Raw genomic sequence first — 24474 nt, 5'->3', positions numbered from 1 at the left:
GTTTGGTCCGGTCGAGTAGTCGGGTTTCGTCCGGTCGAGTAGTCGGGTTTGGTCCGGTCGAGTAGTTGGGTTTGGTCCGGTTGAGTAGTCGGGTTTGGTCCGGTCGAGTAGTCGGGTTTGGTCCGGTCGAGTAGTCGGGTTTGGTCCGGTCGAGTAGTCGGGTTTGCTCCGGTCGATTAGTCGGGTTTGGTGCGGTCGAGTAGTCGGGTTTGGTCCGGTCGAGTAGTCGGGTTTGGTCCGGTCGAGTAGTCGGGTTTGGTAGGTCGAGTAGTCTGGTTTGGTCCGGTCGAGTAGTCGGGTTTGGTCCGGTCGAGTAGTTGGGTTTGGTCCGGTCGAGTAGTCGGGTTTGGTCCGGTCGAGTAGTCGGGTTTGGTCCGGTCGAGTAGTTGGGTTTGGTAGGTCGAGTAGTCTGGTTTGGTCCGGTCGAGTAGTCGGGTTTGGTCCGGTCGAGTAGTTGGGTTTGGTCCGGTCGAGTAGTCGGGTTTGATCCGGTCGAGTAGTCGGGTTTGGTCCGGTCGAGTAGTCGGGTTTGATCCGGTCGAGTAGTCGGGTTTTCTCCGGTCCATTAGTCGGGTTTGATCCGGTCGAGTTGTCAGGTTTGCTCCGGTCGAGTAGTCGGGTTTGGTCCAGTTGAGTAGTCGAGTTTGCTCCGGTCGAGTAGTCGGGTTTGCTCCGGTCCATTAGTCGGGTTTGGTCCCGTCGAGTTGTCGGGTTTGGTCCGGTCGATTAGTCAGGTTTGGTCCGGTCGAGTAGTCGGGTTTGGTCCGGTTGATTAGTCAGGTTTGCTCCGGTCGATTAGTCGGGTTTGGTCCGGTTGAGTAGTCGGGTTTTCTCCGGTCGAGTAGTCGGGTTTGGTCCGGTCGAGTTGTCAGGTTTGCTCCGGTCGATTAGTCGGGTTTGGTCCGGTCGATTCGTCGGGTTTGGTCCGGTCGATTAGTCGGGTTTGGTCCGGTCGATGAGTCAGGTTTGGTCCGGTCGAGTTGTCGGGTTTGGTCCGGTCGAGTAGTCGGGTTTGGTCCGGTCGAGTAGTCTGGTTTGGTCCGGTCGATTCGTCGGGTTTGGTCCGGTCGATTAGTCGGGTTTGGTCCGGTCGATTCGTCGGGTTTGGTCCGGTCGATTAGTCGGGTTTAGTCCGGTCGATGAGTCAGGTTTGGTCCGGTCGAGTTGTCGGGTTTGGTCCGGTCGAGTAGTCGGGTTTGGTCCGGTCGAGTAGTCTGGTTTGGTCCGCTCGAGTAGTCTGGTTTGGTCCGCTCGAGTAGTCGGGTTTTCTCCGGTCGATTAGTCGTGTTTGGTCCGGTCGAGTAGTCGGGTTTGCTCCGGTCGAGTAGTCCGGTTTGCTCCGGTCGAGTAGTCGGGTTTGATCCGGTCGAGTAGTCGGGTTTGGTCGGTTGAGTAGTCGGGTTTTCTCCGGTCGAGTAGTCGGGTTTGGTCCCGTCGAGTTGTCAGGTTTGCTCCGGTCGAGTAGTCGGGTTTGCTCCAGTCGAGTAGTCGGGTTTGATCCGGTCGAGTAGTCGGGTTTGGTCCCGTCGAGTTGTCGGGTTTGGTCCCGTCGAGTAGTCGGGTTTAGTCCGGTCGATTAGTAAGGTTTGGTCCGGTCGAGTAGTCGGGTTTGGTCCGGTTGAGTAGTCAGGTTTGCTCCGGTCGATTAGTCGGGTTTGGTCCGGTTGAGTTGTCGGGTTTGGTCCGGTTGAGTTGTCGGGTTTGGTCCGGTCGAGTAGTCGGGTTTGGTCCGCTCGAGTAGTCGGGTTTGGTCCGGTTGAGTAGTCAGGTTTGCTCCGGTCGATTAGTCGGTTTGGTCCGCTCGAGTAGTCGGGTTTGGTCCGGTTGAGTAGTCAGGTTTGCTCCGGTCGATTAGTCGGGTTTGGTCCGGTTGAGTAGTCAGGTTTGCTCCAGTCGATTAGTCGGGTTTGGTCCGGTCGAGTAGTCTGGTTTGGTCCGCTCGAGTAGTCGGGTTTTCTCCGGTCGAGTAGTCGGGTTTGCTCCGGTCGATTAGTCGGGTTTGGTCCAGTCGAGTAGTCGTGTTTGGTCCGGTCGAGTAGTCGGGTTTGGTCCGGTCGAGTGGTCGGGTTTGTTCCGTTTGAGTGGTCGGGTTTGGTCCTGTCGAGTGGTCGGGTTTGGTCCGGTTGGGTTTGGTCCGGTCGAGTGGTCGGGTTTGGTCCGGTTGAGTTTGGTCCGGTCGAGTGGTCGGGTTTGGTCCGGTTGAGTGGTCGGGTTTGGTCCGGTTGAGTGGTCGGGTTTGGTCCGGTTGAGTGGTCGGGTTTGGTGCGGTCGAGTAGCCGGCTTTATGATGGATCCCGGTGATGTCACCACTTGTAACATGTCTCCAGGCTCAAACACATCCATTAACTACAACCTTATGGCTGCAGGTTTGGAGCCAATTCTTAGTCCAGTGTTTCAAAATTCCTGCGGATACAAGCTTCTACCTTGTAAAGTGACCGAGTGTGAGGAACGTTCTCAAAGATCATGGTCAGAATGTTTTACCTCTTTCATGACCCTGGTCACTTACTCAGAAAAATCTCTCCAATTTATTCAGCACAACCTATTTTTACAGATGGCATGTTGTGAATTTCTAATAGACTTTTCCCTTCGCCAGTGATCATAAAGGACATCGCTGTTCCATTTTCCCAATAACAACTTCAGGCCTTTTGTTCCTCATCTGGCCTCATCTCCTAGAAGTATTTGCTGCTTCTACCTCGGGAGATATTCGTTCAAAAGACAAGGATATCTGGTTCAGGTTACAATGTCACCCTATCATTACACCAGTGGATTGTGTTACCCTGCAAGTAGATTATGGGGCAGTGAGTCAACTCACATTAAAGTCAGAGTTGAGAAAAGTTATAGGAGTGACTGACCCTATTGAACACTGGAATGTATTTACAGCGAACTCCAATTTCTAACATGTGCCTGGTGTTTAGTTCTGAAAAGGTACAGATATTTCTCCACTTGGTGGCAGGAGTTTATTACAAAGGATGTTGTGTAGTTGAAAGGCATGTCACAACAGGAGGAATGGCTTACTGTTTAAGGCTGTGTTTCTGCTACTGTAACCCAGGCTTTTGAACCCCCAAGGGGTTCAGGTTTGCTGTTTGCTGCAGGTTTGCTGTTTGTACGACTGGCCCAACTCTGTTCACACACGTTTAGCAGAGTTACAGCTAAACTGTGGAATTCCCTCCCTAAACCTCTCTGCCTCTCTCTCCTCCTTTTAGAGGTTCCTTAAAACCTATCTCTAGGTTCACTAAATTGGTCCCTGGGATGATGGGGTTGTCCTATGATGAGAGACTAAGTAAACTGGGCCTGTATTCTGTGGAGTTTAAAAGAATGAGAGGTGATCTCATTGAAACGTAGAAGATTCTAAAGGGGCTGGATAGGGTAGACGCTGAGAGATTGTTTCAGCTGGTCGGGGAGTCTTGAACACGGGGGCACAGTCTCAGGATAAGGGACCAATCATTCAGGACTGAGATGAGGAGAAATTACTGCACTCAAAGGGTTGTGAATCTTTGGAATTCTCTCCCCCAGAGGGTTGTGGATGTTCCATCATTGAATATAGTTAAGGCTGGGACAGATAGATTTTTGGTGTCGCAGCGAACCCTGGGAAGTGGGGAAGCGGGCAGGTAAGTGGAATTGAAGCCCGAGATCAGCTATGATTGTATTGAATGGCAGAGCAGGCTCAATGGGCCGAATGGTCTACTCCTGCTCCTATTTCTTGTGTTCTCTTTGACCAAGCTTTTGTCCATCTGTCCTAATGCCATCTTTTATGGCTCGGTGTCAAAATGTTACAGACTCTTATAGGGCACAGGAGGAGGCCATTCGGCACATTGAGTCCATGCTGGCTCTCCACAGAGCTATACAGTCAGACCCACTCCCCAGTGAAGCACCTTGAGACAATTTGCTATGTTATAGGTGCCTTATAAATGCAAGTTGTTGTTGTTCTTGCTGAGTAACTGCCCCATTGGTCTGCAGCTGATGACTGATGATTTTCACCAGCCCATTTAGATGGCTGAACAAGCAGAATTTTGTGTAGACTTGTGCACAGCTCAGGAAGTCAGCTGGTGCTCTGATCTATAATTCCTAGCAGACCAACAATGAAAAAACTGATGGAATAAATCATCTGGTCTGGTAATAAAGAAGTTAATGTTCTCAGACTGTCCGGCAACCATCCACATTCAGGCGTGAGTCTCAATTTACAAATCTAACTCAGTAATGTGAGGCTGGTGCTGTGATCTTCACACAGAACAAAGGTGAAGTCAGTGGCTGAAGATGCAGGTAAAACTTTGGCAATGAGAGGGTTAAGGGACACATAACAAGGGCTCTGAATTGGGATTAAAGAGGTGAAGTTGTGATGGATATGGCAGAGTAGATTTTTAATGCTCTGTGTTCCTGACCAATGCAAGAAAGATTGTTATACTGACTGTCACATGAATGTACTAAATGTTCAGGCAAATGCTCTGTGATGCAGTCCTCTGTTTTTAAATTAGAAATGTATTTCCTTAAACCTTTTCAGTAAAAGCAAGATCAAATTATTGCAATTTTCAACAAGAATGCTGTGACAATAATCAAACATTTACGTCTAAGATTTAACCTTGTACCAGGTCTCAGCCCTGGTTCAGTGGGTAACACTCCAGCCTCTGAGTCAGAAGGTCAATAGTTTTAACTCCACACCAGAGACTTGAGCCCATGATTCAGGCTGACACTCCCAGTGCAGTACTGAGGGAGTGCTGCACTGTCAGAGGGTCAGTACTGAGGGAGTGCTGCACTGTCAGAGGGTCAGTACTGAGGGAGTGCTGCACTTTCGGAGGGTCAGTACTGAGGGAGTGCTGCACTGTCAGAGGGTCAGTACTGAGGGAGTGCTGCACTGTCAGAGGGTCAGTACTGAGGGAGTGCTGCACTTTCGGAGGGTCAGTACTGAGGGAGGACCGCACTGTCAGAGGGTCAGTACTGAGGGAGTGCTGCACTGTCAGAGGGTCAGTACTGAGGGAGCACCGCACTGTCAGAGGGTCAGTACTGAGGGAGTGCTGCACTATCAGAGGGTCAGTACTGAGGGAGTGCTGCACTGTCAGAGGGTCAGTACTGAGGGAGTGCTGCACTATCAGAGGGTCAGTACTGAGGGAGCACCGCACTGTCAGAGGGTCAGTACTGAGCGAGTGCTGCACTGTCAGAGGGTCAGTACTGAGCGAGTGCTGCACTGTCAGAGGGTCAGTACTGAGGGAGTGCTGCACTTTCGGAGGGTCAGTCCTGAGGGAGCACCGCACTGTCACAGGGTCAGTACTGAGGGAGTGCTGCACTGTCAGAGGGTCAGTACTGAGGGAGTGCTGCACTTTCGGAGGGTCAGTACTGAGGGAGCACCGCACTGTCAGAGGGTCAGTACTGAGGGACTGCTGCACTATCAGAGGGTCAGTACTGAGGGAGTGCTGCACTGTCAGAGGGTCAGTACTGAGGGAGTGCTGCACTATCAGAGGGTCAGTACTGAGGGAGCACCGCACTGTCAGAGGGTCAGTACTGAGCGAGTGCTGCACTGTCAGAGGGTCAGTACTGAGGGAGTGCTGCACTTTCAGAGGGTCAGTACTGAGGGAGCACCGCACTGTCACAGGGTCAGTACTGAGGGAGTGCTGCACTATCAGAGGGTCAGTACTGAGGGAGCGCTGCACTGTCAGAGGGTCAGTACTGAGGGAGCGCTGCACTGTCAGAGGGTCAGTACTGAGGGAGTGCTGCACTGTCAGAGGGTCAGTTCTGAGGGAGCGCTGCACTGTCTGAGGGTCAGTACTGAGGGAGCGCTGCACTGTCGGAAGGTCAGTACTGAGGGGGCGCTGCACTGTGGGAGGGTCAGTACTGAGGGGGTGCTGCACTGTGGGAGGGGCAGTACTGAGGGGGGGCAGTACTGAGGGAGCATTGTTGGAGGGTCAGTACTGAGGGAGCGCTGCACTGTGGGAGGGGCAGTACTGAGGGGGGGCAGTACTGAGGGAGCACTGTTGGAGGGTCAGTACTGAGGAAATGCTGCAGTGTTGGAGGGTCAGTACTGAGGGAGCTCTGCACTGTGGGAGGGGCAGTACTGAGGGGGGGGGCAGTACTGAGGGAGCACTGTCGGAGGGTCAGTACTGAGGAAATGCTGCACTGTGGGAGGGGCAGTACTGAGGGGGGGCAGTACTGAGGGAGCACTGTTGGAGGGTCAGTACTGAGGGAGCGCTGCACTGTGGGAGGGGCAGTACTGAGGGGGGGCAGTACTGAGGAAATGCTGCACTGTGGGAGGGGCAGTACTGAGGTCTTTTACCTCATTTTCATTTAGGGGATCTTGCTGTGTGCAAGTTAACTGCCACATTTCCTACATTACGACAGTGACTGTTAGAGTACCCTCCAAGCCTGTTTGTGAACAAGACACTGAGACTAGGATGCTTTGGTGGAGATTGTTTACTGCTTGTCACGGAACTTACTTCTCCATTCCTAACAACACCCAGCCAGTGCTGACTGGCTCTTCTTTATATACACATCTGAGTACAATTATCAAATTAACACCCAATACCTGCTCACCTTCAATTACTAGGTATTTAAACATCCATTAACAGAACGTATTAGACACTAACAGAGAGTACACTTCAGAAAGTACTTCATTGGCTGTAAAGTTCTTTGGAATGTCTTGAGGATGTGAAAGGTGTGATAAAAATGTAAGTTCTTTCTTTTGAATTGCCAAATGCAGCAAGATTAAGGGGGTGATCTAGTAAAGATTTTCAAGATTGAGAGGTTTTGATGGAGCACGGAGAAGCTGTTTCCTCTGGAAAGCAGTGTGGTAACCAGAGGGGTACAAGGGAACTGGCGGGGAAATGAGGAGGAATGTTTTCACACAGAGGGTTGTTAAGATCTGGAAGGAACTACCTGAAAGGGTCGTGGAATCAGATTCTTTCGGAACTGTTAAAAGGCAAATGGATGTGTATTCAAAGAAGAAAAGACATCACAGCTAAAGGTGCAAGAGCAGGAGAGTGGGACCTAACAGAATAACTCTCTCAAAGAGGTAGCACAGACATGATAGCCTGAATGGCCTCCATCTGTGCAGAATTTTCTAAGTAAGCTTCTGTGTCTGGGATTTGCAAACATTGATTGCATTGTGAATTCAACAAGTAACAACTGAACACTCCTGTAAAAAGCCATTTGATCCACTGTCTAATGGAAGCTTTGCTGCATCAGACACTAATCGATGCTCTGTGCTCCTCTAATTGTATCCAGTCACACGATCCGTTGAATTATTTTTAAAATGTACAATCAATAGATTTTTTTCTTTGCCTCTTGCTGCTTGTCCAGTTCATAAATCTTCTAATATTTCCGGAATGTAGCTGGTGCTCATTAATGGGTCTCTACAGGCAGGAACTGAGTGGCATTTAGTGCAATTGAGAGAGAGAGAGAGAGAGAGAGAGAGAGAGAGAGAGTGAGGTCTGCTGCATTTCTGTTCGAGAGAGCTGGTGCAGTTCTTGCACTGAGTGGGTTCCTGAATCACTCCAGGTAAGATCCTTCCTTGTGCTGAAGCTTCCAGGCCTGGATATTTCTCTCAATTGCCCAAAGTGCAAATAGCACCTTAAAATTAAAAAAACTTCCTGGACCAGCTTCCCCCCCCCCCGCCCCCGCTCCCCCCCCCCCCCACCCCCCCACCGCCGCCAAAGCATCTGACAAAACCAGCAGCTGTTTGGCTTATTGGCTGACAGGAGGGAAGGTGTGGCTCATTCAGGAAGGATTGTGAAGTGGGGTTTTGCTGCTGGTTGCCAGGGTTTAGTTTTTAAACCCAACAGAAGGGTATGTTTAACTTTTAAAAGAACTAACAGCAGCTCTTTGATATCGCTGGACTGTGATTCTGCTGGGAGTGACATTTGTGGAAGTATTGCGGAGTTAGCTGGTTGCAGTTGATATTCTGCCTGCCGTTCCCATTTTAACAGAACCAGGTATGAGATGGTAGGAAATTATTGCGGGACTGGGATTGTTGCTGGGGTGGTGTCAGGGACTTTCCTGACACTGGGTGAATAATCAGGAGGTAATGTTACTGTAGATTCCTGGTATTTTGGTGGTTAAGGCTGGAAACAGGACACCTGGTACTCCAGGTGTAAGTAACTCAGTCTGGGTTTTTACTTCAGTAACCCGGGAGTCTACTAAACCTTCATCCAGAAAAATATCTTAAAGGGACAGTAGTCCCAGTAACTGACTGCATTTAATCAGGAGAGGTGTGGGAAGTTCAAATAAAAAACAAAGCAAGTATTTACATTCTGGGCATTACTCTTAAAGGGGAAACTACCTCCATGGAAAATAGATAAAACATAAAAAAAATAAAGGGGAGGAATTTACAGTCTTGTATTAGTGAATGCATCATGTGTTTGGCAATGACTGCAGGCAATCTTATTATTCAGTTTAGTTTTTAAATCTTTTGTAACTTGAAGTGTCTCGTTTAATGCTCCATGTCTCCATTAATTTAACTGGACCAGCATATAAATACCATGGCTACAAGAGCAGGTCAGAGGCTGGGAATCCTGCGGCGAGTAACTCACCTCCTGACTCCCCAAAGCCTGTCCACCATCTACAAGGCACAAGTCAGGAGTGTGATGGAATACTCTCCACTTGCCTGGATGGCTGCAGCTCCAACAACACTCAAGAAGCTCGACACCATCCAGGACAAAGCAGCCCGCTTTATCGACACCTCATCTAAAAACATTCACTCCCTCCACCACCGACGCACAGTGGCAGCAGTGTGTACCATCTACAAGATGCACTGCAGCAACGCGCCAAGGCTCCTTAGACAACACCTTCCAAACCGGCAACCTCTACCACCGCGAAGGACAAGGGCAGCAAATACATGGGAACATCACCACCTGCAAGTTCCCCTGCAAGTCACACACCATCCTGACTTGGAACTATATCACCGTTCCTTCACTGTCGCTGGGTCAAAGTCCTGGAACTCCCTTCCTAACAGCACTGTGGGTGTACCTACCTCACATGGACTGCAGCGGTTCAAGAAGGCAGCTCACCACCACCTTCTCAAGGGCAATTAGGGATGGGCAATAACTAGTTGCTCAGCCAGCGATGCCCACATCCCAGGAATGAATAAAAAAGCTGCCCCTGTCCCCTCTAATGGCTGGGTAGGAAGTGAGTTTGATCCTCTCTCTCTCCTCAAGCTGCCTGTTATTTGCTGCTGATTCCGTTCAGTTCCAGCCTCTGACGATGCCTCAGCTTCTTAAAATAGCCCAGGGTCCGAGAATAAAAGCCCGAGCGGCGGCTCATCGCGAAGCAGCGGCGGCTCAGACACACCGAGAGCCGGAATGGCCGGGACTCCGATCCTAGGTAAGGGCAGGGGGGGGTGGGGAGAGAGAGTCAGCCCGGGACAGACACTGAGTTCCGAGCCTGGGACATTGACTGGCTCCCGGACCTGCTTTCAGTTACTACCTTCCACTCCATCACTGTGTGAGACTGGGAATGAGTTCAACCTGCAATCCTTTCAAGAGTTGCATTTCGATAGCGCCTCTTGCCACCTAAAGGTGTCCCAGAGTGTTTTACAGCTGATGAAGTATTTTTGAAGTGGTCACTGTTGTAGTGCAGGGAAATCTACCCCAGAAATGATCATGTCAAAACAGGACAGGAGCAAAAGAGTTAAAGACAGAATCAACATCTTATCCCATTAGCTTTGGGCTCAGGTCTTGAGATTAGTTCACTTGCTGTGTCTGAGAATGATGTTATACAGCAGCGAACAAACAGCCAGGGGGTTTGATAGTGTAACTAAGGGGAAACAGTTTCCATTGACGGGAGGGTCAGGAACCAGAGGGACACAGATTTAAAAGTAATCAGCAAAAGAACCAGAGGGGGAGGTGAGGTTTTCTTTTTAATACAGTGAGTTGTTGTGATCTGGAATCTGCTGCCTGAAAGGGCAGAGGAAGCAGATTCAGTTGTAACTTTCAAAAGAGAATTGGATAAATACTTAAAAAGGAACAATTTACAGGGCAACGGGGGGGGGGGGGGGGGAAGAGCAGGGGAGTGGGTCTAATTGGATAGCTCTCTCAAAGAGCCAGCACAGGAACGATGGGCCGAATAGCCTCCTTTTGTTCTGGATCTTTTTATGATTGCACAGTCTGACCTTCCTGTGACCCACATCTGTCTTCTTTAATTCTACAGGGATTTTAATTTAAAGATTATAGTCCTCACTGGAGAATTTCCCCCGACAGTTTACAGAAACAGGTTGTGTGTCTTCACACAGAACAAATGCAATCTTGGAAATCAAACGGTAGTCTTGTGTGGTATTTACAGCCCAGCTGCTCCATGTCTGTTCATGTTCCACACTGCCCTCCTCACATATCGAACTACAGACAGTTTGTACTGCAGTCGAGGATCTCCAGGTTCAGTTTAACATGCGGAGGGAGGATTATTTCCACTGCAGGAGAGAATGATAAAAGGAGATTTGATCGAGTTTTGTGAGAGTGAGCAGGGAAGAAATGTTTTTTGGAGATAATGTAAGATTATCAGAGTGAGGAGAGATATTAGGGGAAATGCTTAACATAGAGGATTGATGGAGGAGGGAATGCAGTGCCACAGGGAGTGGCTAAGACACAGATCATTGTATCGTTAAAGGGTATGGGGAGAGAGGGAGACATTGGGATTAGTTTGGGATTGATACAGGGCTACGGGGAGAGAGTGAGGCAGTGGGATTAGTTTGGGATTGATACAGGGCTATGGGGAGAGAGTGAGGCAGTGGGATTAGTTTGGGATTGATACAGAGCTATGGGGAGACAGTGGGATTAGTTTGGAATTGATACAGGGCTATGGGGAGAGAGTGAGGCAGTGGGATTAGTTTGGGATTGATACAGGGCTATGGGGAGAGAGTGGGGCACTGGGATTAGTTTGGGATTGATACAGGGCTATGGGGAGAGAGTGGGGCACTGGGATTAGTTTGGGATTGATACAGGGCTATGGGGAGAGAGTGAGGCAGTGGGATTAGTTTGGGATTGATACAGAGCTATGGGGAGACAGTGGGATTAGTTTGGAATTGATACAGGGCTATGGGGAGAGAGTGGGGCAGTGGGATTAGTTTGGGATTGATACAGGGCTATGGGGAGAGAGTGGGGCAGTGGGATTAGTTTGGGATCGATACAGGGCTATGGGGAGAGAGTGAGGCAGTGGGATTAGTTTGGGATTGATACAGGGCTATGGGGAGAGAGTGAGGCAGTGGGATTAGTTTGGGATTGATACAGGGCTATGGGGAGAACGGGGCAGCGGGATTAGTTTGGGATTGATACAGGGCTATGGGGAGAGAGTGAGGCAGTGGGATTAGTTTGGGATTGATACAGGGCTATGGGGAGAGAGTGGGGCAGTGGGATTAGTTTGGGATCGATACAGGGCTATGGGGAGAGAGTGAGGCAGTGGGATTAGTTTGGGATTGATACAGGGCCATGGGGAGAGAGTGGGGCACTGGGATTAGTTTGGGATTGATACAGGGCTATGGGGAGAACGGGGCAGTGGGATTAGTTTGGGATTGATACAGGGCCATGGGGAGAGAGTGGGGCAGTGGGATTAGTTTGGGATTGATACAGGGCTATGGGGAGAACGGGGCAGTGGGATTAGTTTGGGAATGATACAGGGCTATGGGGAGAACGGGGCAGTGGGATTAGTTTGGGAATGATACAGGGCTATGGGGAGAACGGGGCAGTGGGATTAGTTTGGGATTGATGCAGGGCTATTGGGAGAGAGTGAGGCAGTGGGATTAGTTTGGGATTGGTACAGGGCTATGGGGAGAGAATGGGGCAGTGGGATTAGTTTGGGATTGATACAGGGCTATGGGGAGAACGGGGCAGTGGGATTAGTTTGGGATTGATACAGGGCTATGGGGAGAACGGGGCAGTGGGATTAGTTTGGGAATTATACAGGGCTATGGGGAGAGAGTGGGGCATTGGGATTAGTTTGGGATTGATACAGGGCTATGGGGAGAGAGTGGGGCAGTGGGATTAGTTTGGGATTGATACAGGGCTACGGGGAGAGAGTGGGGCAGTGGGATTAGTTTGGGATTGATACAGGGCTATGGGGAGAACGGGGCAGTGGGATTAGTTTGGGATTGATACAGGGCTATGGGGAGAACGGGGCAGTGGGATTAGTTTGGGATTGATACAGGGCTATGGGGAGAGAGTGGGGCATTGGGATTAGTTTGGGATTGATACAGGGCTATGGGGAGAGAGTGGGGCAGTGGGATTAGTTTGGGATTGATACAGGGCTACGGGGAGAGAGTGGGGCAGTGGGATTAGTTTGGGATTGATACAGGGCTATGGGGAGAGAGTGGGGCAGTGGGATTAGTTTGGGATTGATACAGGGCTATGGGGAGAACGGGGCAGTGGGATTAGTTTGGGATTGATACAGGGCTATGGGGAGAACGGGGCAGTGGGATTAGTTTGGGATTGATACAGGGCTATGGGGAGAACGGGGCAGTGGGATTAGTTTGGGATTGCTCTAGTAAAGATCAATGAGGGATGCAAGGGGCTGAATGGTCATCTTCTATGCTTTAAATGTCCGTGGTTCAGTGATGGGAACTCAGGTGATTGCTTTAACTGTGTGTGTACTGCTGGGACAGGGGAAGATGATGTGGGTGACTTCCACTTTTCACCTCTCAACTGACTGTAGGCAGTGCTTGAAGAAACATTGTTTAAGTCCTTGAGTGTTTTTGAGGTCAAATCGGGAGGCGGTGGCCTAGTGGTATTGTCACTGGACTAGTAACCCAGAGACCCAGGGTATTACTTAGGGCATGGGTTCAAATCCCACCATGGCAGAAGCTGGGATTCAAATTCAATTAATAAATCTGGAACTAAAAGCTGGTCTAACAATGGCCATGAAACCATTGTCGATTGTCATAAAAACCCATCTGGTTCACTAATGTCCTTCAGGGAAGGAAATCTGTCATCCTTACCTGGTCTGGCCTACATGTGACTCCAGATCCACAGCAATGCCCTCTGAAATGGCCGAGCAAGCCACTCAGTTGTACCTAACCGCTACAAAGCCAAGGAGGAATGAAACCGGACGGACCACCCGGCATCGACCTAGGCATTGGAAACGACAACGGCAAACCCAGCCCTGTCGACCCTGCAAAGTCCTCCTTACTAACATTCCAAAGTTGGGAGAGCTGTTCCCCAGACTAATCAAGCAACAGCCTGACACAGTCATACTTACGGAATCATATCTTACAGAAAATGTCCCAGACACCACCATCACCATCCCTGGGTATGTTGTGCCCCCAGCAGGGCAGAGGTGGGAGCACAGTGGTCTACAGTAGGGAGGGAGTTGCCCTGGGAGTTCTCAACATCGACTCTGGACCCCATGAAGTCTCAGGGCATCAGGTCAAACATGGACAAGGAAACCTCCTGCTGATTACCACCTACCGCCCTCCCTCAGCTGATGAGTCAGTACTCCACCATGTTGAACACCACTTGGAGGAAGCACTGAGGGTGGCAAGGGCACAGAATGTACTCTGGGCGGGGGACTTCAATGTCCATCACCAAGAGTGGCTCGGTAGCACCACTACTGACCGAGCTGACCGAGTCCTAAAGGACATAGCTGCTAGACTGGGTCTGCGGCAGGTGGTGGGGGAACCAACACGAGGGAAAAACATACTTGACCTCGTCCTCACCAATCTACCTGCCACAGATGCTTCTGTCCATGACCGTATTAGTAGGAGTGACCACCGCACAGTCCTTGTGGAGACGAAGTCCCGCCTTCACATCATGTTGTGTGGCACTATCAACGTGCTAAATGGGATAGATTTAGAACAGGTCTAGCAATGCAAAACTGGGCATCCATGAGGCGCTGTGGACCATCAGCAGCAGCAGAATTGTACTCAACCACAATCTATAACCTCATGGCCCGGCATATCCCCCACTCTACCATTACCATCAAGCCAGGAGACCAACCCTGGTTCAATGAAGAGTGCAGGAGGGCATGCCAGGAGCAGCACCAGGCATACCTCAAAATGAGGTGTCAACCTGGTGAAGCTACAACCCAGGACTACTTGCATACCAAACTGCATAAGCAGCATGCGATAGACAGAGCTAAGCATCCCATAACCAACGGATCAGATCTAAGCTCTGCAGTCCTGCCACATCCAGTCGTGAATGGTGGTGGACAATTAAACAACTAACTGGAGGAGGTGGCTCCACAAATATCCCCATCCTCAATGATGGGGGAGCCCAGCACAAGAGTACAAAAGATAAGGCTGAAGCATTTGCAATAATCTTGAGCCAGAAGCGTTGAGTTGATGATCCATCTCGGCCCCCTCCTGAAGTCCCCAGCATCACAGATGCCAGACTTCAGCCAATTCGATTCACTCCGAGTGATATCAAGAAACGACTGAAGGCACTGGATACTGCAAAGGCTATGGGCCCTGACAATATTCCGGCAATAGTACTGAAGACCTGTGCTCCAGAAACCGACCAATTCCCGCCCCATCAGTCTACTCTCAATCATCAGTAAAGTGATGGAAGGTGTCATCAACAGTGCCATCAAGTGGCACTTGCTTAGTAATAACCTGCTCAGTGACGCTCAGTTTGGGTTCCGTCAGGGCCACTCAGCTCCTGACCTCATTACAGCCTTGGTTCAAACATGGACAAAAGAGCTGAACTCAAGAGGTGAGGTGAGAGTGACTGCCCTTGACATCAAGGCAGTATTTGACCGAGTATGGCATCAAGGAACCCGAGCAAAACTGAGGTCAATGGGAATCAGGAAGAAAACCCTCCGCTGGCTGGAGTCATACCTAGCACAAAGGAAGATGGTTGTGGTTGTCGGAGGTCAATCATTTCAGCTCCAGGACATCATTGCAGGAGTTCCTCAGGGTAGTGTCCTAGGCCCAACCATTTTCAGCTGCTTCATCAATGACCTTCCTTCAATCATAAGGTCAGAAGTGGGGATGTTCACTGATGATTGCACAATGTTCAGCACCATTCGCAACTCCTCACATACTGAAGTAGTCCGTGCAGAAATGCTGCAAGACCTGGACAATATCCAGGTTTGGGCTGGTAAGTGGCAAGTAATATTCATGCCACACAAGTACCAGGCAATGACCATCTCCAACAAGAGAGAATCTAACCATCTCCCCTTGACATTCAATGGCATTACGATCGCTGAATCCCCTACTATCAACATCCTGGGGGCTACCATTGACCAGAAACTGAACTAGAGTAGAGTCATAGAGTTATACAACACAAAAACAGGCCCTTTGGCCCATCGTGTCTGTGCTGGCCATCAAACACCTAACTATTCTAATCCCATTTTCCAGCACTTGGCCCGTAGCCTTGTATGCTATGGCGTTTCAAGTGCTCATCTAAATACTGCTTAAATGTTGTGAGGGTTCCTGCCTCTACCACCTCTTCAGGCAGTGTGTTCCAGATTCCAACCACCCTCTGGGTGAAAAATATTTTACTCAAATCCCCTCTAAACCTCCTGCCCCTTACCTTAAATCTATGCCCCCTGGTTATTGATCCCTCCACTAAGGGAAAAAGTTTCTTCCTATCTATCCTATCAATGCCCCTCATAATTTTGTATACCTCAATCAGGTCCCCCCTCAGCCTTCTCTGCTCTAAGGAAAACAACCCTAGCCTATCCAGTCTCTCTTTATAGCTGAAATGCTCCAGCCCAGGCAACATCCTGGTGAATCTCCTCTGCACCCTCTCTAGTGCAATCACATCCTTCCTATAGTGTGGTGACCAGAACTGTACACAGTGTTGCCACTGTGGCCCAACTAGCGTTTTATACAGCTCCATCATAACCTCCCTGCTCTTATATTCTATGCCTTGGCGAATAAGGGCAAGTATCCCATATGCCTTCCTAACCACCTTATCTACCTGTGCTGCTGCCTTCAGTGATCTATGGACAGGTACACCAAGGTCCCTTTGACCTTCTGTACTTCCTAGGGTCCTACCATCCATTGTATATTCCCTTGCCTTGTTAGCCCTCCCAAAATGCATTACCTCCATCCCGCAGCCAGATATAAATACTGTGGCTACAAGAGCAGGTCAGAGCCTTGGAATCCTGTGGCGAGTAACTCACCTCCTGACTCCCCAAAGCCTGTCCACCATCTACAAGGCATGAGTCAGGAGTGTGATGGAGTACTCTCCCCTACTTGCCTGGATGGGTGTAGCTCCAACAACTTTCAAGAAGCTTGGCACCGTCCAGGACAAAGCTTGATTGGCACCGCATCTACAAATATTCACTTTCACGACCACTGATACACAGTGGCAGCAGTGTATACCATCTGCAAGATGCACTGCAGCAACACACCAAGGCTCCTTTGACAACACCTTCCAAACCAGTGACCTCTACCACTTAGAAGGACAAGGGCAGCAGATGCATGGGAACACCACCATCTGCAAGTTCCCCTCCAAGCCACACACCATCCTGACTTGGAACTATATCGCCGTTCCTTCACTGTGGCTGGGTCAAAATCCTGAAACTCCCTTCCTAACAGCACTGTGGGTGTTCCTACCCCACATGGACTGCAGCGATTCAAGAAGGCAGCTCACCACCACCTTCTCAAGGGCAATTAGGGATGGACAATAAATGCTGGCCTGGCCAGCGACATCCCCATTATCAAATAAAAAAAACAGAGAAATGACAGGGTTTCTCACGGGATTAAAAGAAAGATAAATTATTTATGAAACAGTACCCGAAAAATATTCGCAACCTCAGCCACTCATACATGCACACACAAGAAGAGATAGAGATTAGAGGATGGCATGCATTTAAGTCCGATTGTGGTAAAAGAGTTCACTTCTTGGTTTTCCAGGAGGAATTTTTACACAATGGGGTTTGAATGTGGCTTATCTTGATAAAGTGGTGTTATGTCCCACCTATTATCTTGGCTTTGAATCTGGAGTCTCCCTGTCTGTGAAGGCCTTTGTCAACCCAATTCCTGAAGATAAGGGCCATTTAGCTTTGAATGGGCTGTTTAGCATTTTAATGTGCTTTCCCCTGGACTGGTCCAGTCATGATGATGGGTTTAGTCTCCAACAGTCACTGTGTATAATTGCAGTACAGGAGAGGTCACCTGACCTCTTACTCCATCTTGTCTGCAGTATAATTGTGTCCATTTTTGGAGTTTAGTTCATCAGTTCACTTTTACAGTGTATGATTGCTCCAGTTCACTGCAGTTCATAACTTCCTTGCATCAGCTCGATACCTCCCCGCAAAATGGGAAAAAATTAAGTGAAAGAAAGGAAAATAACAACACACAATCTGCACAGTTTCATCACATGTATTCCTTAGGTTTACTGTCATTATGCTTTCACGGTTTCCCTGTGTGTTTGTGATGATATTGTTTTTGCCAGCTTTTCAAGTTAAATGGCTGGAGGAGTAAACTCATCTAAACCTGGCATTGTTAACTTTGAATTTCTCTACGAAGGTTAGTGGGTTGTGGTCAGTATCTATCAGGATTTCACTGAGTTCAGTATTAACCTAAACTTCGAAATATTGAAGGACCCAACAGAAATCCCAATGTTTTCTTTTTAATGGTGGGATATTTACATTGATGTTAATTTAGTTTTTTTGAAAAATAACCAGTTGGCCTCTCGATGGTGGAATCATCTTCTTGGTGTAAGACCGTTCCTACTTCTACATCGTTGGCATCACTAGTGACCTTAAATGATCTGTTGAAGTTTGGGGCTGCTAATACAGGATCATTTGTTAAAATTGCCTTCAACTTTTCAAAAACTATCTGGCACCGTTCTGACCACACGATCTTAGTGTTTTTCTTTGATGGGTCAGTTAAGGGGGCAGCTAGGTTGCTGAAGTTGGGAAGATTTTCTGTGGAAAACACACATCCCCAGGAATCGGATTATCTCTCTCTTAGTCTTGGGAATGGGGAAATCTATCAGGGCTTGTACTTTTTCTGCCCTTGGCAACACCCTCCCTTGGCCTATAATATCTCCTAACTAGGTCACTTTGTGCCTTGGCAAACTCACTTTTAGCAAAATTGACCACAATGTTAGCGTTTTGTCGACTCTTAAACAGTGCTCTTCAATGGTTTAGCTGGTCTTCCCAGGTGTTGCTATAGACCAACAGGCCATCCAGGTAGACGACACAGTTGTTTAAACCAGCCAACACTTAGAACATAGAACATAGAACATTACAGCGCAGTGCAGGCCCTTCGGCCCTCGATGTTGCGCCGACCTGTGAAACCATCTGACCTACACTATTCCATTTTCATCCATATGTCTATCCAATGACCACTTAAATGCCCTTAAAGTTGGCGAGTCTACTACTGTTGCAGGCAGGGCGTTCCACGCCCTTACTACTCTCTGAGTAAAGAAACTACCTCTCACATCTGTCCTATATCTATCACCCCTCAACTTAAAGCTGTGTCCCCTCGTGTTTGTCATCACCATCCGGGGAAATAGACTCTCACTATCCACCCTATCTAACCCTCTGATTATCTTATCTGTCTCTATTAAGTCACCTCTCCTCCTCCTTCTCTCTAACGAAAACAACCTCAAGTCCCTCAGCCTTTCCTCGTAAGACCTTCCCTCCATACCAGGCAACATCCTAGTAAATCTCCTCTGCACCCTTTCCAAAGCTTCCACATCCTTCCTATAATGCGGTGACCAGAACTGCACGCAATACTCCAGGTGCGGTCTCACCAGAGTTTTGTACAGCTGCAGCATGACCTCGTGGCTCCGAAACTCGATCCCCCTACTAATAAAAGCTAACACACCATATGCCTTCTTAACAGCCCTATTAACCTGGGTAGCAACTTTCAGGGATTTATGTACCTGGACACCACGATCTCTCTGTTCATCTACACTACCAAGAATCTTCCCATTAGCCCAGTACTCTGCATTCCTGTTACTCCTTCCAAAGTGAATCACCTCACACTTTTCCGCATTAAACTCCATTTGCCATCTCTCAGCCCAGCTCTGCAGCCTATCTATGTCCCTCTGTACCCTACAACATCCTTCGGCACTATCCACAACTCCACCGACCTTAGTGTCATCTGCAAATTTACTAACCCACCCTTCTACACCCTCTTCCAGGTCATTTATAAAAATGACAAACAGCAGTGGCCCCAAAACAGATCCTTGCGGTACACCACTAGTAACTAAACTCCAGGATGAACATTTGCCATGTGTTTAACTCTTTCAAATTTGATAACTATTTGGGAAGGTCTTTTCCTACCATTTCTAAATGTTTGCTGATATACCTCAGGGATTAACTGGTAGGTGTTTAAAATAACAGTTTTAATCTGTTCATAATCGAAAGAACTTTTCTCCGACAAGCTTCACGATCTCTCCCCACTAACCTGCCTTGTAAACGAGGGTCCAATATTTTTCTGGCCATTTTAACCCATTGGCAATTTTCTCTAAAAAGGTAAAATACAATTCGACCTCTTCCTCATTAAATTTCAGCACAAATCGTCAAATCGTGAGTGTCTCAAAACATCAAAGTTTTGCTCCAACATGGGGTTAATATTTGAATTGTTGGTGCATCCCCACCTTATTGGCTGAGCTCCTCTAATTCAAACTGTCTCAGCTCTCTTGGCAATTGTCTTTCTGCTGCCTCTGCATTTACATCTCTTTCCTCTTTTTGCCTTTGAAACTCTAATTCCAATTTTCACAGGGCAAGGTCCTTTTCCACTCGGATTTTAGCTAAAGGTATTTTGTCAGATTCAGATTCCATGACTGTTACTTCTGATTCTGGGGCAATTTTAAAATGGCGAGCTAGATTCCGAATGATCTCCGATTTTCCTTGCTTTCTGCCTGAAGGTTCCTCCCACTGGGTAGCTACAGCTTTTAAGTCTTCAATATTTAATGAATTTAATGCTTCCCATGACAATTCTCCCTATTCTACAAATGCTTTGGTGTCGTTGGGCCATGTACTTAACTGTTTTGCACTGTAGAGAAAAAAGAAAACAAGAAAACTTGCTTATTTAATTTTTTTTTCAGTTTTAGGGATCAATTTTCCTCCTGTTTCCAAATCACTCATTCAATCTTAATGTTTCGAAATCCTGAGCTCATGAGCCCCCAGTCTGTTACAGACAGGGAGGTGGTGGTGGGGGTGACCTCCACTTTTCACTTCTCAACTCTCAACTGACCGTAGACAGTGTTTTATAAAAAAAATTGTTATATTCCCTGAGTCAAAGAATCAGACAAATAATAGGTTTTCTCAAAGGATTAAAAGCAAGATAAATTATTTATTAAACAATACCCGAAAAATATTCGCAACCTCACGCATGCACATATATTAACATACACCAGAAGAGAGAGAGATTAGAGGATGGCATGCATTTAAGTCCGATTGTGGTAGAAGAGTTCACTTTGAAACCTTGGTTTTCTGGGGAAATTTTTTTTTTAACAGCAATGCAGGCCTGGTGTTCCTTTTCTTTGTTCACTGAAGTATTGCAGACTCCTCTAGTTAAAATTCAATCTAGGTCAGTGGCGAGAAACTCTGTTAGGATTCTTCAGGCAGGGAGTTTTCCAGGTCACCTTGCAGTCTCTGTCTCCCTAGTTTAAAGATGTTCAGGCTGGGTCTTCTTGGCTGGAATGGATCTCCTGCTTCCTGGCTGGCTGGCCTTTCATCCCTGACTTTCAGAGAGCTTTCTTTTAAAAAGAAAAACCATATGAGGCTTGGTTTCAGTCAGGTAACCATAGATGCTGCCCCCTGGTGTGTTCATCAATGTCTTTGAACATGGGGCCATTGTTACATAATGGGGTTTGAATGTGGCTTATTCCGATAAAGTGGTGTTATGTCCCATCTATTATCTTGGCTTTGAATCTGGATCTCTCTGTCTGTGAAGACCTTTGTCAGCCCAATTCTCGAAGATAGGAGCAATTTAGCATTGAATGGGCTCTTTAGCATTTTAATATGTCTTTCCCAGGACTAGTCCAGATGTGATGAAGGAGTTAGTCTCCAGCAGTCACTTTGTATATTTGCAGTACAGGAGAGGTCACCTGACCTCTTACTCCATCTTGTATGCAGTAAAAGTGTGTCCTTTTTTTGGAGTTCAGTTCATCAGTTCATTTTTACAGTTCATAATTGCTCCAGTTCACTTTAGTTCCTAACTGATCCTTGCATCAGTGTGACAGTACAACCCAACTTCTGGTTAAAGTTGTGGTTCAATGGAATGCTGTGTATCTAAACTAACGCCAGTAACTGTGAAAGCAGATTTTTAAACTATAATTCTGTAAATACCATGTATTCTACTGAAAGTGAACGGCGTAAATAAACACATTATCATCGAATAGTACAGCACAGAAAGAGGCCATTTGGCCCATTGAGTCTGCGTCATAGAACTTCCCCAGAAAATAAACCCACTAACTTCTGAGGCTGACCCAAGTTGGCTTGTGAAAGCATCTGATGAGTTAGAACCATTGCAACTAAAACAGCCCGTCCCTGCCTACTAACCGAGTCATACCATGGCACCAAATACCTACTAACCGAGTCATACCCCATGGCACCAAATACCTACTGACCGAGTCATACCCCATGGCACCAAATACCTGCTAACCGAGTCATACCCCATGGCACCAAATACCTGCTAACCGAGTCATACCCCATGGCACCAAATACCTGCTAACCGAGTCATACCCCATGGCACCAAATACCTACTGACCGAGTCATACCCCATGGCACCAAATACCTGCTAACCGAGTCATACCCCATGGCACCAAATACCTGCTAACCGAGTCATACCCCATGGCACCAAATACCTACTAACCGAGTCATACCCCATGGCACCAAATACCTGCTAACCGTGTCATACCCCATGGCACCAAATACCTGCTAACCGAGTCATACCCCATGGCACCAAATACCTACTAACCGAGTCATACCCCATGGCACCAAATACCTGCTAACCGAGTCATACCCCATGGCACCAAATACCTGCTAACCGAGTCATACCATGGCACCAAATGGTTCATACAACTTATGCCAGTGTAGCTCAAACAGAGACATCATCTGCCATCATTATCACACACATGTAATGAATTTTGGTGATAGCTAAGTGTGTGCTCATGTCCAGAAAAAATATTTATACCAACCATGGACTCTAGCAAACCACAGGTAAAACCCTGACCCTTAGCATACATTAAGGAAAATTCCAGGATGTTAATCTTACCCTTATAATTGTCTTTATCATTGCCCCTAGCTTTACAGCCTTCAAATAGGAACAGAAATAGGTCACTCAGCCCCTTGAACCTGTTCCGCCATTTAATGTTGATCTGTGTCCCAACTCCATTTAGCTGCCTTCACTCCCTATCCTTTTGTACCCTTGGCTAGCACAAAATCATTACTTGAGTTACCATCTATTGCTTTTTGTAAGATAGACTTCCACACTTCACCCATCTCCTGCACAAAGAGCTGTATCCTACCTTCCCTCCTGAATGGCCTGCCTCTGATTTTTAACATTCCCTTGTCCTAGACTCGCCCCACCAGCAGAAAAGGTTTCTCCATATTTATCCCATCAATTCATTTCAGAATCCTAAACATCTCCAGCTTCCATGTTCCAGGGAATACAAGCCAAGTTTAGTCCCAGTTGCTATCATTAGCTGAGATCAGTTAACTAGACGGGGATGATCAATGAATCATTGACCCTAAGCTTGCAGTCCTCATGTGGAAAATGTGAGCAGGTTCAATTCAGTTTGACGGTAAATGTGAAATGCACAAGCTAGGGGTCTTCTAAAGACTTCGTTATATAATCAGCAATCATTTTTCCTTTTTCTCTTTCCCTCTCCAGCCGAGATGCCCAGGCAATTCCCAAAAATTGCACAGACGGAGGAGGATGAACAAGTTCGGATTATAGCAGAGAAGGTGTTTGCTTCTGCTCTGCGTGAAGAGGACACCAAGGAAGCTCTGTCTCTGTTTGATGTTGCTGAAGATTGCCCAATCGGTAAAAAGGAGGCCAAAGAGAGGGAGCTACAGAAGGAGATTGCTGAACAGCAATCTGAGACCACAGCAAAGAGGTCTGTCCTTAATTGTCCAGGAGTGGTCACATCTTCCATTTGGAGCAATCCCAGTCTGACCCTAAACTCAGAATGTTGGGCAGAAAAATCCATTGCTTACACATTTTCGAAGAGGTATTATGTAGCACAGAAAGAGGCCATTTGACCCATCTTGCCTCTGCCGGCTCTACCCAGTTATACCACTCCCCTGCTCTTTCCCCATAGCCCAGCCAATCTTGGCCCTTGCAAGTATTTATCCAATTTCTCTTTGAAAGTTCCTATTGAAGATGCTCCTTTTTCAGCAAGTTCACTCCAGGTCATCATCATTTTCTGAATAAAAAAATTATTTTAACAATTACCTTAAATCTGCAAGCTCTGGTTACTGACCTTCCTGCCACTGGAAACACTTTTTCTCCCTATCTGCTCTGTCAAAACCCTTCACAATTTTGAACACCTCTATTAAATTTCCCCTTAACCTTCTCTGTTCTAATACAACTAATCCCAGTTTCACTAGTCTCTCAACATATGGGACAGTGTGGAGGGAGCTTTACTCTGTATCTAACCCCGTACTGTACCTGTCCTGGGAGTGTTTGATGGGGACAGTGTGGAGGGAGCTTTACTCTGTATCTAACCCCGTACTGTACCTGTCCTGGGAGTGTTTGATGGGGACAGTGTAGAGGGAGCTTTACTCTGTATCTAACCCTGTGCTGTACCTGTCCTGGGAGTGTTTGATGGGGACAGTGTAGAGGGAGCTTTACTCTGTATCTAACACCGTACTGTACCTGTCCTGGGAGTGTTTGATGGGGGACAGTGTAGAGGGAGCTTTACTCTGTATCTAACCCCGTACTGTACCTGTCCTGGGAGTGTTTGATGGGGACAGTGTAGAGGGAGCTTTACTCTGTATCTAACACCGTACTGTACCTGTCCTGGGAGTGTTTGATGGGGACAGTGTAGAGGGAGCTTTACTCTGTATCTAACACCGTACTGTACCTGTCCTGGGAGTGTTTGATGGGGACAGTGTAGAGGGAGCTTTACTCTGTATCTAACCCCGTACTGTACCTGTCCTGGGAGTGTTTGATGGGGACAGTGTAGAGGGAGCTTTACTCTGTATCTAACCCCGTACTGTACCTGTCCTGGGAGTGTTTGATGGGGACAGTGTAGAGGGAGCTTTACTCTGTATCTAACCCTGTGCTGTACCTGTCCTGGGAGTGTTTGATGGGGACAGTGTAGAGGGAGCTTTACTCTGTATCTAACACCGTACTGTACCTGTCCTGGGAGTGTTTGATGGGGACAGTGTAGAGGGAGCTTTACTCTGTATCTAACCCTGTGCTGTACCTGTCCTGGGAGTGTTTGATGGGGACAGTGTAGAGGGAGCTTTACTCTGTATCTAACCCCGTACTGTACCTGTCCTGGGAGTGTTTGATGGGGACAGTGTAGAGGGAGCTTTACTCTGTATCTAACCCTGTGCTGTACCTGTCCTGGGAGTGTTTGATGGGGACAGTGTAGAGGGAGCTTTACTCTGTATCTAACACCGTACTGTACCTGTCCTGGGAGTGTTTGA

General features: G+C 47.8%; 1 protein-coding gene across 7 annotated transcripts in view; it reads left to right on the top strand.

Moving 5' to 3' along the window:
* Positions 1 to 4119: 4119 nt before the first annotated feature.
* LOC137377210 (AMP deaminase 3-like) overlaps positions 4120 to 24474 on the top strand; it is a 106209-nt gene continuing 85854 nt past the window's right edge. Inside the window, exons 1-2 of one of the 7 annotated variants that reach the window (XM_068046719.1) lie at positions 4120 to 4166; positions 22709 to 22934. In XM_068046719.1, the coding sequence (XP_067902820.1) occupies positions 22714 to 22934 (221 nt within the window). In that variant the 5' untranslated portion in view covers positions 4120 to 4166; positions 22709 to 22713. Of the gene's footprint in view, positions 4167 to 4191; positions 4261 to 7392; positions 7483 to 7684; positions 7917 to 9095; positions 9304 to 22708; positions 22935 to 24474 lie in introns of those variants that run through there. The other 6 variants (XM_068046717.1, XM_068046716.1, XM_068046718.1 and 3 more) reach the window with 6 other exon arrangements.

The sequence above is a fragment of the Heterodontus francisci genome, chromosome 14 (assembly GCF_036365525.1).
Source record: "Heterodontus francisci isolate sHetFra1 chromosome 14, sHetFra1.hap1, whole genome shotgun sequence".
NCBI lineage: Eukaryota > Metazoa > Chordata > Chondrichthyes > Heterodontiformes > Heterodontidae > Heterodontus > Heterodontus francisci.
The sequence above is the reverse complement of the archived record's forward strand: the minus strand, read 5'-3'. Positions and strand labels throughout refer to the sequence as shown.